The sequence below is a fragment of the Charadrius vociferus genome, unplaced genomic scaffold (assembly GCF_000708025.1).
Source record: "Charadrius vociferus isolate BGI_N301 unplaced genomic scaffold, ASM70802v2 scaffold185, whole genome shotgun sequence".
Taxonomy (NCBI): domain Eukaryota; kingdom Metazoa; phylum Chordata; class Aves; order Charadriiformes; family Charadriidae; genus Charadrius; species Charadrius vociferus.
In genome coordinates, this window is record NW_009648955.1 from 5,701,568 (window position 1) to 5,718,917 (window position 17,350).

The 17,350-nt window shown below is 36.8% G+C and overlaps 1 protein-coding gene across 1 annotated transcript in view; it reads right to left on the bottom strand.

Moving 5' to 3' along the window:
- The window catches only part of MDN1 (MDN1, midasin homolog (yeast)), a 100,381-nt gene extending 83,995 nt beyond the window's left edge, over positions 1 to 16,386 (bottom strand). Inside the window, exons 1-11 of the mRNA XM_009887536.1 lie at positions 16,333 to 16,386; positions 11,752 to 11,978; positions 10,937 to 11,161; positions 9,279 to 9,386; positions 9,007 to 9,199; positions 7,801 to 7,803; positions 6,814 to 7,026; positions 5,447 to 5,578; positions 3,839 to 3,942; positions 2,201 to 2,315; positions 289 to 482 (exon numbers count right to left, since the gene is read on the bottom strand). Of these exons, the coding sequence (XP_009885838.1) occupies positions 289 to 482; positions 2,201 to 2,315; positions 3,839 to 3,942; positions 5,447 to 5,578; positions 6,814 to 7,026; positions 7,801 to 7,803; positions 9,007 to 9,199; positions 9,279 to 9,386; positions 10,937 to 11,161; positions 11,752 to 11,978; positions 16,333 to 16,386 (1,568 nt within the window). The remainder of the gene's footprint in view (positions 1 to 288; positions 483 to 2,200; positions 2,316 to 3,838; positions 3,943 to 5,446; positions 5,579 to 6,813; positions 7,027 to 7,800; positions 7,804 to 9,006; positions 9,200 to 9,278; positions 9,387 to 10,936; positions 11,162 to 11,751; positions 11,979 to 16,332) is intronic.
- Between the last annotated feature and the right edge of the window lie 964 nt (positions 16,387 to 17,350).

Genomic DNA, 17,350 nt, shown 5'->3' on the forward strand with positions numbered 1-17,350 from the left:
GAAATAATCCATATGGCTTGACACCAAGTCAGCCACACATGTGACAAAACCTACACTTTTCCTCCAAAAAAAAAAAGTATAGCAAGTAGAAGTCCTAAATAGTTCAGATTGAGACTTTTTAAAAGATATATTATTTTATAACGAAAAATGGATTTTCCAATTTTTAACAAAATTCCAGTTTAATTAGCACTATTTAAAAAAAATAGGAAAAATAACAAAGATAAACACTTCTATCTCTGCAGCTAGCTAACTAAATTTCCTTCTAATAAACATATAAGAAAAGACAACCTTAGAGATAGTTCTCGTCCTTCTAGATTTGGTTTCTTATTTTCTGATCTTGATTCTGATGAATCTTCTGGTACGTGCCTGGAGCCAGAAGCACTGTTTTCTGATGCCTGATACTTGTCTCCTGTAAGGTCAATATAAATGTCTAGCAAATGATCAGTTACAAGAGCAAGGTTGGGGTATCTCCTCTGAAGAACCTGCAAAAAGAAAAACCAAAAAACACAAACCCAAACAAAAAAAAAAAATCAATCTTTAGTATCAGAAGGAAACCACCAGCCCCCCAAATTTTACTAGGATACACTTTAATAGATATTTAAGCTAGCAAGCTGCACAAAACCGCTGTCTCAGAATCTCTCATCTAAAGAAAATAAGTGTCATGTGACTTTTACGATATCGATTTGGATGCCAAGTGAATTTGCCAGCTCTTTACAGTGGATAACAAAAGTTCTTACCTCCTGTGCTTTCTATGACTGAGCTTTTTTAAATATTCAAGTTGTCTATTCACTGTGCTGACAAAGACAAATTAAGGGGCTAATTTTTCTTCTGTAATTTTCTTCCAGCTCAGTTCTCTCCACTGAAGCTTGCCAACCAAAATTATTGCTTCCCAAAATAAGCTTTTCACAGATACAGGCCAGGAACACTGGTCCTACCCTGCCAAATTGACTTAAGATTAACCAGAAGAACATGAGTCTATTTTCAAGACAAGCAAGTAGGTGTTTTCTAGCACTGTCTCTTCTTCTACTACTACAGAATTTTATACAGTGTTTGATTTATATATTTTTGTGTCTTGAGCTACAAAGTTACAAAAAAGAACAGAGAGAACCTACTGGTAAGTGACACATTTAGCACTGAAGCTTCCTTTTTTCTTAAGGTTTTGACAGCCAAGCTTTACTTGAATATGGGTCCTTTCTGAGGTCATCGTTGACATCAGTTTGGCCAGAGAGCCTTTTTTAATACTACAAGAGTGAGTTTCCTAGAATTCCTGCCCACGTGTATCAATTTATAGTACACAAGTGTGTGTATCTCCAGCAAATTGTCTGCAGAGACCTCCCCATGCACCTACTTGCTTTCCCTCCAACAAAATCTACAACTATGAAATAAGTGCTGCTCTTGTTCCATTCCTAACAATTAGCTGACAAATAACAAAATGGAAAAAACACACAGATATTTAAGATCAACCATAACTGTGCTGGCTGCTGAATGAGTTCCAAGGAGTGAATGAATCCTACTGAAAAACTATCTTCTTCATTCTAGAAAATTCAGAACTTTCTCCTCAACTCTTCTGCTAGAGATTATTCACCCCCTTTTCCCTTAGGCAAGGGTCTTTTAACTTCAGATCGTATTCTGAGGTTTGTATCACAAGGAGAATGTCTATAATATTCTATTTTCATTTAAGCCCTGGGCTCCTTTAATTTTTTAAAAGACTACACAAAGCAAATATTCCCCAATTATTCATGTGCCCCAATAAAGCAACACAATACCTCCTTGAGTTCTCCGAGATGCTAACAAAAGATGTCAATAGAAACAGTTATTTGTACTTGATAACTGACCAACTACGTTTAATCTCAAAGCTTAGAACTCAGGATTACAGTAAGATTAATTTTTTTTTTCTTTTCTTTTTCTCTCTGTTTTTACACATCTGTGGGCTACAAAATGGCAAACTAATTTAATTCTTAGACCCATTCAAAGCAGAACTGTGTCTGCCACAGCAAATTCCATGAATCTTGGTCCAATTCACTTCAAATTTTCCTGACAAACTGCCCATTTACTTAAAAATTGGCAGAATAAATCTGAAATGATAAGTGTGTATTGTGGAACTTGGAGATAAATATAAGGATCACATTTATTGCTGAAAAACATTTATTACCCTTCATTGAAACAATTATTCACGTGCCCCAATAGAGCAACACAATACCTCCTTGAGTTCTCCTTTGCTCATGTTATCCAGATGTATTTTGGTCCAATATTTGTCCAGAAGAGCAGCGTGGCTACTTTGCTGCCTGTACCAACCTCCACCACAGCTGAATATCCTAAATCAAAACAAGATGAAGAAACACAGCATATTGTGTCTTGCTGAAGAAGTCAACATTTTCATTGCATTCCTGTGCAAAGAACATGTTACATACTGTTGCATAACATGCATGCATAGATGACCCACAGTTTGCCACTGTACTGTCATGTACCCTTCCTTGCCTATCTCTGCTTTTCAAATTATCTGTTCTTTAAGTACAGTGTTTTTCTCCCTGTAGTGCAAAATCTCCTTAAAGATCACAGTCCTTCCCATCACATATATTGTTCCACTCTTTTTCTTTTACTGCACAAATAACTATGCAGCCTTGTGTTATACCAACTGTGGAAGTAGCCTTGTACATGCAAAACACTAGATACTGGGCTTGTGGGTTTGTTTTTTATTTTCCGGTGACTTTTTATTTGTTGTTTTGTTGTTGGGGTTTTTTTTAAAGTAGTATTCCACAGCTGGAAACTGCAACAGACTTACTGAATCTATGGATTCAGTAATGGGAACTATAGTTTGCTGCTATACAAACTGTTGACCAAATATACAGAAGAAAATCTTATGAAATGAAGCCACCAAAAGAGAGTTGAATCCGTAAGACTCAATTCCAGAAAAAATAGATCAGATGAATAAAAAAAGGAACATATTTATAGAAGGAAGACAAAAGCAGGAAAATTTGTTAAAGACTTTGAAGTAAACTACAAAACATTTGAAAACCATATGACCGTTTGCCTTCTATGTATCCTAACCTTTAATCTTGACACAATATTATGTCTTAATATACAAGAAGACACTTCGACATCTGATGCATGAACCATTACTACAGTGAAACTGTCAGGGAGAGTACTTTAAATCTTTTTCTCGTTAGAAAACATTACAAACACCTATATTGACACAAGACTTTCACAAATCAGATTTTTAAAAAACCCTTTTCCTTCTATTTCTTTTTTCATGATTCCCAAATGAAATAACTTTACCTTACTACAGATGCAAGGTTCAGTTTAAATTATTCATGAAACTCTTAAAAAATTCTCTTCCATGAAACATGTGTATACAACTGTTCAAGGAGGTAGAATAAAAAAAAAAAAAAAACCACCAAAACCCAGAAAACTAATCATTGAGTAGTCAGACTACCAACTACCCCCAAGACCAGCAAAACTAAGAAATATTTTACACAGGTGCTGTTAAAACTAGCAAGTCAAGATATCTTGTGAATATCGATCATAAACCTTCTTCACACAGTAACTGCTAAGAGTGGTATTTTGTTTTAGTGAAGGGCTGGTTTTGTTGGATTCCTCCTGGTAAGTTTCATTCCTCAGCTTTGTTAAAGTGACCTTTCTGTACAAAGACTGGATTCACCCAGTAACAATATAAGGCTGCTTTAAAGCAAAAAAGATCCTTTCACAACTTGTATGGTTTCTATTGCTTGTTAATTGGAAATTGCTAAAATACTCCTGCCCAAGTACCTTGCACTTCCCTCTCTTTGACTTAAAAATAGGCTATCCATGCTCTTAACTTCATTTAACTTTACAAACCTACCTCCTGGTTGCAAAAAACTGGAATCCTGATGCTACTTTTAAACAGTCACCACGACCAGGAATCAGCAACTCTTTTTTTTCCAGAAGAGGAATCAGCACAGAGATCTGTAGAAAAGAAGAAAATTTATAAAACAAATCTTTTTTGTGAAACTGTACCAGACAGCACACCCATCCACACTCATTTCACAATTGAGATGCTACAGCACTTCCACTGAGCACCACTACATTGCCAGCAACTGCCATTCCCACAGATTGCACTTCCAGGTGATGCTAACAGGAACTTACAGACCTCAGTAATTTTAATCAGCACTGGAAGTCACAGGTGTAATGTTTACCTATTTTATTTCTCCTATATCCAAATTTAATGATAAGAGAATGGAAATGACAGTGTAAAGACCAATGCCCTTACACTGCAAGTCCAAATCAAAGTTATTTATTTTGAACTATCACATTAATTACTAGACACTTTTGCCTCAGAAGCCTTATTTTCTTCATCTGCCTGAACAAAGATAACCTGCATCTCAATGATGTCATTTTTAAACGTCAACATTTTTCAGTGTATACCCTGCTACCCCCAGGAGAATTGCATATCTATTTAAAGAATCTATTCTTCCATGCAGAAGGACAGTAATAATGGTGGAAGGAAAAAAGGGAGGTAGGACCACAATGATCCCTTAGCACAGAGGGACCCAAGCATGGAGACTTTGATATGGAGAAAGGAGGCAGGATGCCTGCAGGGAGGACCTGAAGAAAGGGAGAGATGAATGCAGGATACTACTCATGGCATGCTTATGATGAGTGCAATAAGCTGAGTCCAGAGAAGCAAATAAATGCATGACCCTCTGGCAGTGAAAAACTGTCTAGTATATACAAGCAGTATTTCTTGTCTTTCTTATAAATTTCCTGTATTTCAGAAGCCTAGAACTCAATAAACAAGCTGTCAGGTTATTCAGTCACACAAAGGATGCTTTACAGAACAGATATGAAAGAAGACAACTATCTGCAAGATGTCCAGCAGGCCTATACAGCAAAACATCTCTGTAACACTGTTTTTGCAGAAGACATGCTTTCAGCAGCCATTACTTCAAAAGGGAAGGATGACAGTGTAACTAGTCATTCTGGAGCAGAAAACAGGAAATATGTTAAAACCTATACTGCTTAATGTAACAACACATTTTTAATATCCAAGTCAGAGGTAAAAAATGTATAAGAAAAACAAAACAAACAAAAAAATACCCTAAAAAGACACAAAACAGAACACCAAAAAAATCAGCACCACTCTAATATAGTGACAATATTCTGTGGTGTTTGGGGCCACATTTGTTTTCAAATATTAAAACATGATTTAAAACACACATAGTTCATTATCAGCGTCAATTCAAAGCTTCAGGGTGAAATTTGGCCCCAGTGGCACTGTCATGACTACTCTAAAACAACGACAAAAATTAATGTGGTGTGCTAACGTGAAAGACAGGTTAATTCCTTCCAACCCCTTTTAAAGGGGCAGTATTTTCAGCATGCTGCTGCAGAAATCGTGGTTATTAGACTTCAAAAATTGCTAGTACGGACCCTAAGACCAGCACCTTACAGCAAACATGAACCTACATACCACATCCAGAGGAGCATAATCAATATCCTCCAGAAGTATCCAATGACCTTTGGTAACAGCTTGTGTCAAAGTTCCAGGTTGCCATACAAACTCCCCTGGTACATCTGTACAACGATACATACCAAGCAGCGTCTATGATGGAAACAATCAGCAAATTAGAGACCTGTTAATTACATCCCTTAAAAACTCAGAGTATAAACTTACAAGAATGACCAAAGTTGGTATACAAGTAACACTTAGTTAACCTCCACATTTTTAAACAATCCATCTAGTAATCTGTGCCCAGCATTATGCTTTTTTAACTAAGAAAAAAAAATTTCACCCCTACATATCTATGATAATCTAACTAAAACACAGTAATTCAAATTAAACAGGTAATTGGAAGTGAATTTACAGAGTTGTGCCACCATAAATAGGAAGAGGAAATAGTAAAAGGAATTGTAAAGCAAGTTACAAAACTTGCTTTACAAAGATACAAAAAGGTACAAAACCGGATGCTTCTCAGTATAGTTGTAAATTCCACATTAAAGCATTCCTTAAATAATTAAGATTATGGTTTCACTACTACATATTTTGTACCCTGAACTTTATCACTTTTTTCTTAATATGGTGGTCTTACTCACGTATATGAAAAGATACTCTTGGGGAGAACAGTTGTGAGATGGTGAAATCAGCTGTTCTATGCAAGTAAAGAAGGTGCTTATGTATGCTAACAAAAACCTTCTGATAACACTTCTGGTAGACTAACCACCTTGGAAAACTAAATATCAATTGAGCCAAACAATATAAATCGATCGAAGCTCAAAAGTTAGATATGCAAAACCAGAAAAATGTGAAATTATCTTCACCTCTAGTTTCATCTCTACAGGTAGAGCTAGATCACTATCATGTCAGTGCAAATGTCCTCAACATCACGGGATCTTACTTCATCTCACCTTTGCCACAAAAAACTGGGATCAGATTAAACTGACATTAGCTCACTTAAACGGAAATAAAACTGTCCATACAGCCTTCGGCATAAGCTTGAGTCATTTTAGAATATTTTTTTTCCCCATTAAAAATCTTTTTTTAATTAAAAAAAAATAAAAATTCAACAGGGTTCTTCCATATAGAAAAACCCTGATAAAACGTAACTTGAATGAAACAGATAGAGCAGAATTATGCACAGAATTTATAACCTGATGAAGCTTAACTGTGATTTTGCTTCCTATTTATTTATTCTCACCAATAGTAACACCAATACTACAGAGTTGGGAGTTGTGGGGTTTTTAGGTAAAAATTAAACATTGTCTTATTAGAAAATTAAGCCCATGCTTTAAGTAAAACTATGTCTGATCATCGAACAACAAAACAACTTCATCAGTTACCTTACTATCAGTTTGATCTCCAAGCTGGACTTTTAAAATATGAGGCGGCTTTGCTCTTCCTGTAACAGCTGCTAAATACTCAATTAAACAAGTTTTGCCACATCCTATTGGTCCTTCTAATAAAACAGGACGCTGACACGCTACAGCAATAGCAAGATTTTGAAGATTTGTGAAGGCAGATTCAACCAAAACAAAATGGCTGGTGTCATTTTCCTGTTCAAACATAAAATTTGAGTTACTACACTGAAATTACTTTTTTTTTTTTTTTTTTTTTTTTACAGGTTATACAACACAGAACAATTAGGAAAGTGAGTCTGACAACTAGGAAATTTTGGCCTGCAGATCTGTCAACACATATCAAATAAAATAAAGGATTCTAAAGCTGTATTTAATGACAGATATTAAAATAGATTTCATCAAAAACCTATTATAGGTGAAACACTTAATAAAGTATATGTACAATTTGTTCCCAAAGGGAGTTCACACTAAGTTGTCAGTACAGACATAGTAACTATTCAATCATAACACATGTCAGTCAAATACAATTTGCAATATGAGTGAAATTAAGTCATCAGAATGGATCTAAATCACAGGACAAATCAAACAGCAGTTAGATTGAGGTGATGCAAGTATGAATATTGACTGTTGTATTTACTTCTTTCTGCACAAGCCAACGTATAAGATCATTAAACTACTCAATGCATGAAAAAAGTGAGGTAAATTCAGTAACATTTTTATTTTATTCAAAATGCAATGAATGTAGTTTATTGAATGGTACTTAATCAATGTCAAATATTTTGACTCTCCTACAGTCACTTATACATCAGTATACGGCACAAAAATTAGTGGGTTTCTGCCAAAAGATAGAGAAAAGAAATCACAGTATATACCGCAACAAAATAAATGTCTTTTATTTAAGTCTGATCTTCTTCTCAGATATAGTTTTATTTACTTCTCTGGTAACAATGCTAGTTTTTAAAAGAGTACCTGCTGTCCCTCACAGTTTGCTCCTACCTCTTCATCAGACCTCCTCAGCAGTTACTGGAACCTCCCCAGCGTAACTGGAACTACACTGTATACCAGATCAGTGAAACACCTGTGGCTATTAAAAAAATAAAAGTATGCCTTTTGGGAAGTTGTCTCCTCCCTGTCCTTTCAGCAATCCAGTTTACAGCATGGCCTAGCTTCAGCACAGCTGCAGCAGCAATGACACTGGCACAGGAATAACAATCTCCTTAAACAGCTCTACAGTTTCCCCTGTTGCAATGGATTTCAAACCACACTCTCAATCCCACTTTAAAAAAAAAAAAAAAAGCTAGAATACAGCAAATTCAACTACAGAAGCTGGGAGAGAGGAGAGAATTTGGGAGGAAATTCCTCTTTCCTTGCTTCTGTTTCTCAAGAAGTTCTGGACATTGGTAGTCTTCATTCATTTCTTTGTCCTTCATTTGTAGATCAGTGTCGCAAAATGAAACAGAAACACTCAGCTACGAGCTAAAAACTGTACCTAAATGAGAAAAACAGTCAAGAATACTGGCTGCAGCTACAAAGAACCACCTGAACAGTTCAAGATGAACAGAAAAAAGGTTAAATACTGTTTGCTCAAAAATGTTTATGCCTTCGATGGACTCCCTAAAACTATAAGATACTACATTATGCATTACATTTCACAAAGTTCTTGCTCACTTCCTCTCCCCTTTTTCTGCCTTCTAGAAGAGTATGTAGCAGCCTTGTTTTCTTTTGTTTTAAGAGAAGAACTAGGAATATGTTTGGAGAAAGGTTGTCTATCAGATGTCCGTATAGCACAAAAAACTACTTCACGCAGGCAAAAGCAACTGTGCCAGATCCTGGCTTTGCTCAGCTATGGAAGATTACCCTAACTCATACTGGAGATACTACATAAGGCTGTGTATTATTTTTGCAGTATGTTGGTAAGAACAGCTACATGAAGATAAACCGAACAGCACTATTACACCTTCATTGCTTTATTCCACTGCAGAGCTTCTTTGCAGTGTCTATATTATGCAACACTACCCTACCACACACATCAAGAACGCTAAAGATACACACATTACCCACAGTATCTCAATACCATTTAAGCAGGAAATAAAGTCAGCTGACCACACCTACAGATTCTCAAAAAATAATAATAAAAAATTTAAAGAGGTACAGACTTAAGCCTGGGTTACCTACCTGCTCTCCAGAAACAAGCTGTAGTCTAGGCAGCACAATACCACATACAGCTACTATATTTGCAGAGAGGTCACCCGATACAATATGTCCTTGTGTATATTGCAGTTCTTTCTCCTTTTGCCAAAATGAGGAGTCCGGATTGGCCAAAACAATGGCTTGTTCCACATTCTGCAGCTGAGATTCTTCTAGTAACCTGTGAAGTCCATGTTTATTAACTCAACTGAAAGCCATCGACAAAAACAAATAGTGTTGAAGATTTTAGAAGTTCTTACTTTAGTCTGAAATGTATCAGCTCCTCAGAATTGAATATCTTCTTCAGGAAAGATAATTTATGCTCATCATTCATGCACGTAACCAGAGCAAGACAGTTTGAAGTATACCTAAAAATTATATTTAGAACAAAACATGTCATAACATAGTCTTAAGAAATTTAGTTTGACAACTGTCAATTGCAAACCAAAATATGAAATTTGCAAAAACATGCAGAAAACCTTCTTCATAGAAATTATTTTAGTGCTATACTTAACACTCTTTAAGATTAGAGAAATATCTCAGAACCAAGAAAAGCAATTCTATCATGGCACACTTTATCATTTATACACCAACTAGCTTACCTTTCTGTGAAGGACTGAATGATCAAGAAATATAGCAAGGGAGAGCACCTTACCAAATAAATGAAGGTAAACATATAAGACAATGAAAATCAGCTTTTCTTTGCCTAGTTTTTGCTTCTCCTCCCTTTCAAAATTGCTTTTTACTTCATGCTATTTCTAAAATAACCCTAACACAACGAACTCAAGACTTGGTGCCAAAAGAAGCCAACAACTCCCAAGTCTTGACTTCATTACTACATAAAGCTGTCTCGCAACAAAAGGACACTTAGTACAAATCATAAAACATTTTCCAGTTATTATACCACTGTTTTTACCTTACAAGAACAAAGCTTTCAATGAACTTGGGGGGGGACGCAGGGCAGAGCTGGGAAGAGTTACCAGAAGATAGGTTCGGGGCACAATTTAAAAATCAGCTCATTCACTTACTTAAGATTATTAGCTGAACACCAAATAAACCAATTCTAGTCAATGAATTAGAAATTCTATTTCTTTTTTCTAGACCATCTAAGTGTATGTCATCCTGCAGAGCTTCATAAATGGCTGATGGGTTTGACAACACTCTTGTCCCCGCCCTTCCTAAATTATACACCTTATTTTAAAATTATGTATTACTAACACAAATCTGAATTTATTTAAAAAAAAAAAAAGAAGATTAAAGATCTTTTCCTTAAAATAAATAAAAGGCACTATCAATACTACTACTCACATAAATAAGGAGATCATATGACTAGGTTGAAGCCCTGCAGGCAGACACCTAACACAAACCACCTGACCCAAAACTACACGCAAAGTCTGCAACAAGGCCAGTTAGGAACCATAGCTTAAATAAGCCAAACTTTACAGTGACTGAGATGTCTATACACAAGCAACAGAAAAAACCCAACTCATTCATAGCGTATCAGTGCAGAATAGTACAATATATCATTGTAATGTATTGCAGCGAGAATAGATTCATCTCTGCTTTTTTCTAGGATAACACGCTAGAATGCACGCAATGCACCAACAGGCTTACAGTAGAGGTGAAGTGATAAATTCACCATCTGCCCTGACTCCAACTTGGGTAAACTAAAGTTATTTGAAAAAATCCTCCAGACCGTAGCTTTATGCATGACTAAGAGCTAGCCTAAGTTTCACTCTGTGATAGATCACTACAGCTTTCAAAAGATCAGGTAAGAAGAACAGGTACAGATACCATTGGTACAGATTTTTCTGGTATTATTTGAAGATTCTTTTCTACTTGCATGTGAACATTGTTAAATACAATTCAAGATACAGATCCATATTTTCAATGGAGAAGATCTGGGGGGTTAACTTACCAACGGACTAAAGTGTCATGACTCCTTAGAAGTGGAATACACACACTCCAGTCCCATAACTCCCGGAAAACCGATTGTTCCTTTTGTAAAAATCTATAGGCTGCCTCCATGAGGTCCCGTAACTTCATTCGTCTGCGCCCATATCGGACTGTGTTTGCATCTGAGCTCTCCAGGAAAAGCCTCTGGAAAACTGGTGACGTATTCTTAAAGTATCTTAGAGCAAATCTTGAGAATAAAGAGAAAGAGAGAAAGAGATGGAACACAGACATCTACGCCAGAGGAAAGGAAAATAGCCACTAATAAAAACATCAGGACAGAGGTCCTGAAACAGTAATTGACGGTATACTAAGAAGTAAGGCCACACTTGGGAAAGACAACCACTTCGGCAATCAGCTGACAACAGATATTTTACCTTAAATCAATACTTAATTATCAAGGGGAAACAGTACTGCCTTTGGTGAAGCCTCTTTGATTGCTCTTGTTTACTCAAAAAGTAATACTGATTCCTACTTATGTAACTTGATGCAAGTCTAATCTTAAATGCAGAGATTTTGGTTGTGAGCAATTTTCATGCCGGCTGTTTTGCTTTTCTTTTGATCATTAAGATGAAAATCACATTAGATCTTAGGACACAATTTCATTTAAATAAGCTGTGTTGAAGACTCGTGTTTTCTAAATCATTCTTTCGATTCAAAATACTTTGTTATTGTGGGAGACAATCCAAACTGTAACACCACCTCTCATCACCACTGAAGACTGACAAGCATATACTCCCAAAGTTCAAACATTCCACAAGAAGACATTATACTACTCACGGCAAAACGTCAGGGTGGTCAGCAACCAGCTTGCTCATTGCTACACACAGTCTTTCATGCCGATCATGGTTGATTTGGCCACCAGCTTTAATGGCTTCTGCATTTCTTTCCAACAAATCCAACAAGATTGGCCGAACTTGACGGCCAATCAATAGAGTACATTCTTTATCCAGTAATAATTGCGCTAAAGTATCAAGGATGCATTGCCGATCTTGCTGAGTCCAAATCTAGAGGAATGGAAAGTAAGAACAGGAGAAATGGGAAAAGATTTGGACTTTTAACTTCAGAACTATTCATGCAGGTTTCACAGTCAATTTTACAGAAACAAAACTTTCAAAAAACCTTGGGAAACAGAATGAGTGACATGCAGAATCATACCCTAAATAGGAATTAGAAAAAAGTCCCCAAATCCTAAATTATATTTCACAGTTGAAAGATAAAGCAAATAATTTTTAATATTTTTTGAAAGAAAAAATTGGGAAAATGTTATAACTACTAGTACATCTTTGTTAATCGAATTCCCACTGATCTCAACAGCTCGGTCTCACAAGAGCCACAAAACATTTAAAAATGCAAGTTCTTAAAGAAAGTCCAAGTTGTATCACATTCACTATCTCTTTTCAAAAAAGAAGTATTCCATCAATCATGATCACAGCCTTATTTCCATATTTCTGATAGCAATTATCGTGAGCAATGCTCTTGACAAGAAGCAGCATGTATCTGCAGTTTTGAAGTTGAGATATTTTTTTTTTCTTAATTTTATATAAAAACGGTCCTTTAGTGCAAACCAAAATATTAGACTTTAGAACAGATGGAACACATTCACAACTGCTAGGAAAAAAAAAACCAAAACAAACACCCACACACACATATACAACCCCCACCCACCCCCAATCTTCCTAACTTTGTTACTGAAGAACAACAACCCATTTCTTGTGTCTTATGTTTAAATTTCTCTAGTCTTTGAGCTCATGTTATTATCCAATCATCTCTCCACTTCTATGATGTTTAGCATATATTGCAATATAAACAATTTTGATTTGTGAAAAATCGGGATTATGAATTTACACTGTACTGGTTTTCTCTTAACTCCTCCACTCTCCCCTCCCTTATACTATCAAGTCAATTTTATCTTCCTTTGCAAACAGTCATAAATACAGCTAGGCAAGGTAGCTTTCCAAACAAAACAAGCACTTACTAAACTCCTACAGAAATATTCTGTAATTTAGGTAATCTCTCATTTTGTCAACATGTGCAGCCAACTTCTGCTTCTCCTAGACTTTTGTTACTGAGATAAAACCGGCTCCTGGGCCTGCAGCTGAGATGGTTTCATTGCTTCAAGATAAATCAGAGGTCCTACAGCTTAGTTTTGAAAGGGTAACCTCCTCAGGTTACACTCCTGTCATATTCTTCTAGAATACACGCATACGTTCAAGTTCCTTGGGTTTCCTTCTGAATGTGAAAAGACATTCATTCCCTAACAGCACATAAGAAATCAGGGAAACTGCAGCACATACACTACAAACACCAAAACAATCGCATTAATAATCACAAGCAGTTTCTTAAATGCTTTGTGTTTATTTTTATGAAACATGATGTAAGTTTATCTTCTTCTCATCTACCAGAGCAGCATCGAAAATATTTTTTAAAATGAAGCATTCATCACAGAGCAAGCAAGACACAGTTCAATATAGGAGATCAGATTTTGAGTGGCAAGATGATTGACAAGCTGTTCAAAGGCAGCATGGCTCAAAAGAACTGGAGACAAACTCCACTGTAAAAAATAAAAAGTGCCCTCAGTTTCCAAATCAATTACATCTTTGGCTACCTAAACAAGACACAACAGGGTGTTTAATTTCTTAAGCAGATCTTTCAATATCAAATAAAAGGAACAATTAACAATAAAATAGTAAATAAACAATGTGACTGACTCAGTAAAATTCTGTAGTTACATGACTACTGTACAACAAATCCATTCCATCAACAATTTTGTGAGAGCAAGCAGTTTTTTAATCATTGTGTATAGTACCCTTAGGACATATAAAACTGTTCAAAAATCACAGTGGCAACATTGTCATTCTACAAGGAGACCATCTGTTTGATTTCAGAGCTTTTCACAGTCTAAATTAAAAATTTTATGGAAAAGAATACTGTCAGAGGGGTTTTTAACTAAAGGTGGCTTTGTGAAATACCCAACTTTGTCAATCAGTAGCAAAGGACAGCTGATCTGAAAGTGTTTAATTCTAGTGTTCAAATCTGGGATAGTAAATCTGCACTCGAGGTTCCAAACAGTTGCCTTAAGAAAGCATCACAAAAAACTGGTCGTCCAAATATAAAATATATACACACATGGTGTATTATTAATGAAAGAGACATTAAATAGAAGCACAGCTAGGAATGAGACCCGAAGTCAAACATGATCCCAGTTGCTTCTCTAGCAGCCTGTTGCACATCACCTTCCCAACCTGCACAGTACATTTACACAGTGCACACAAGGTACAGAAATATTTATTAAGAACTGGCTTAATTACTAAAAGAACAGATCACAGGAACAATCTGGGCCCACGTAAAAGCCACATTTCTGATCATGGCTCACAGGTGTTTCCACAGAACGTTACACCATACATATATTTAACCATGGGATACTTCTAAGGGGTGGGAGGGCATAAGAGCCACACGTGGGAAATCCTTCTTCCCCTCCAACACAAGAACACGTGTTCTTGGCTCCATTCCCTCTCAAACAGCATAAGTGTGCAGCAATCAATTTGGCAAGATGATCCAAATTAATCCTTCTTCCAAAGCCTTCCACGGGGTGGGAAAGTTGAACGGATTTTCCGTGTCAGCACATTCATCAGTGTCAGGATAAGAGAGGCAACAGAAAGGTCTGGCTTGGCCTTGGGAACAGGCAAAAAGAAAACAGAGCTGGACCACTCTTTTTGGCAGCTGCCCAGTTCAGTAAGATAAAGCGAAACATGAGCCTGCACTCTTCTTATAACCCTCATACTTCAAGAAAAAAAAATATGTAAAGAGGTAGGGGAATACGCAGTCTCACAAGGAGATCGTGATAACTTCAACTACCTGCAGAACAAGCTAGAACATCCTACATTTGCTCCAGCAGACCATATTTGATAGAGTTGAACAGACCACTCCTTCAAGGATAACAAGAAAGTTCTCTTTGACTTTGTATCAGTGTATTTATTAACATATTGTCTCCCAAAATTCACAGCTCTTCAAAAACTAGAAGCAGAGGGAGATGAGAATACACTCCAGGATGGAAGCAAAAGTGCAACATACCTTCCCTTATTTATAATGCTACATGAGGTAAAGCCTAATTAATCTTTCAAATAAAAAGCTGAAGTAACATTTTAGGAAAAAAAACAGTCTGCCTTAGTTGTCAGGACACTCTTCTGACAGCCAATGAGTAGTTGGATGAATTTGGGACAGCTAGGTCACCTCTTTTTTCCTACGTTTATCAAAAAAAAGGAATAAAGGCACTTTCCAATATCAAACACTAAGAGTGAAGGGCTATAAATAAGAGCTTGGAGTTATTATCAAAACAATTTTCACTCCTACATAGAAAAATGAAAGGCAAAATGAAACATGCCAAGCTAAAACAGCAACAGAATAGAACAGGAGATCCAGAATGGCATCCTCAAGATCTCCAGTTCACTTAAGATGGTTCCACAGACTAAATAGAGGAAATATCCAAAACGGTCAGTTTTTTTGATTTATCTTTTCATATATGCACAGTGGCAGATATGAAGGGGAGAAACGAATAAGGACTTTTTTGCACTGAAGTTCCATTCCAACTAGCATTTTAACCTTCACATTAACAAACTTCTCTACTGAAACTACACCATCACATGGAGCTGAAATACACACATTTGCACAAAATCTGCATTTGGAATTCTACGTAGGAAGACACTACTTGCTTAAATTATCCAAAAAAACAGAAAGGCAGGAAACAAAGACTGTTTTGGAGAGCTTTTCATCTCATTTTCCTCATTAAGAACACATAAATTTGCTGTACCTTTGCGGAGTTAATAGTATACAAATACTTTACAGAAAAGGTTCTATTTCCGTTACATACCAATGCACACGGAACAAGATCTTCCATCACCACATAAATGCTGCCTTACTATGAACCTCAAAGGACCGTTCCTTACTTAGCAGTTGTGGGCAAGTTCCATTCCATTATGGAATACTGAAGAAGTAAGTCACCAGAAAGACACAGTGAAGCTGCGGAGCCAAGAGAGCTCCAGATTTCCAGAATGCATGCTTCCTAAGTTACATACAAAGCAACTTGTAGGAAATCGGGTACAATGACTGGAGCCAGTGGTTGTTCAGTGGCAAGATAAGCCTAACATGCTCCTAGATCTATAGCTTCCAAACTTGGAAATGGCAAATCAGTTTTCAAAAGCACGTGTCATTCATTAGCATGCTGTTCCAGGCTCTCTGTATATGATCACTCCTTAATAATTTCCATGTAGCAAGACTTTTAAACCTGAAATATACCTCAAAACAGTTGCCAGAAAGAAAAGGGCACAGTCTCTCTCCTAGTTTCAGATCTCAGTGACTCACTTCTGGTTCACCACTCCATCTGTCTGCTACATCATGTATCCGCATCATCCCCATCGCTATTTCTCAGCTGTTTCTTTCTCTTGAATAACAGCTCTTCATCACTGCTTCCCAGCAATTAGCATCAACTCTCCAACACAGGAATATATATTCATTTCAATTACACTTTAATCCTATGATTTGTAGTGACAGAAGAAAAAGCCATCTGTCTACCAACAGGGAATCTTGACTATCGGTACTGAAAACCTTCCCCAATCATAACTAAGAGATAGTAATTCTGACTGAAAGCAAATATTCCAGAAAAAATATGATGATTTAGACTTTTCATTTTCAAACACGTAGGACATTTCCTAGACACTCAAACAGAAATATGGATTTTGAGCTCCAAAGTGTGGACACAACTGAGAGTCTTCAAAAGCTCTACCATGAAAAGTATTAATAATATAAAATCTGATGAGTGGATCTCCTGTTACTACATGCCTTCGAGTATTTCAGAGACAGAAATGAGCTAGACCTCAACTCTCCTAGAGGTGTGCTTTTCACAGTTAAGGCAGCCAAAGCATAAAACCAGTGAACATAGGAACATCTTTCCTGCAACACTGTGATTTAAAAAAGATGAAGCAAAGCCTAGAAAACCCAGTCCTCTGTCTTTCTACCCCGCATGCTGCTTTAAGGCTATGAAAGAAGACACGCAGATAGCTTCAGGGTAACATGCTGCAGCTAAGGAACTAGATACTGCCTCGGTGCTCGCTAACAACGTGCCATCTCTCGCTATCAATGCTTTCTGAGTCACCTTAAGGGACACGGGAGATACTGAAGATTTCAACTGCGGGGCAAAATGCCTCCTCAGGGAGACACGCAGATAGCTTCAGGGTAACATGCTGCAGCTAAGGAACTAGATACTGCCTCGGTGCTCGCTAACAACGTGCCATCTCTCGCTATCAATGCTTTCTGAGTCACCTTAAGGGACACGGGAGATACTGAAGATTTCAACTGCGGGGCAAAATGCCTCCTCAGGGAG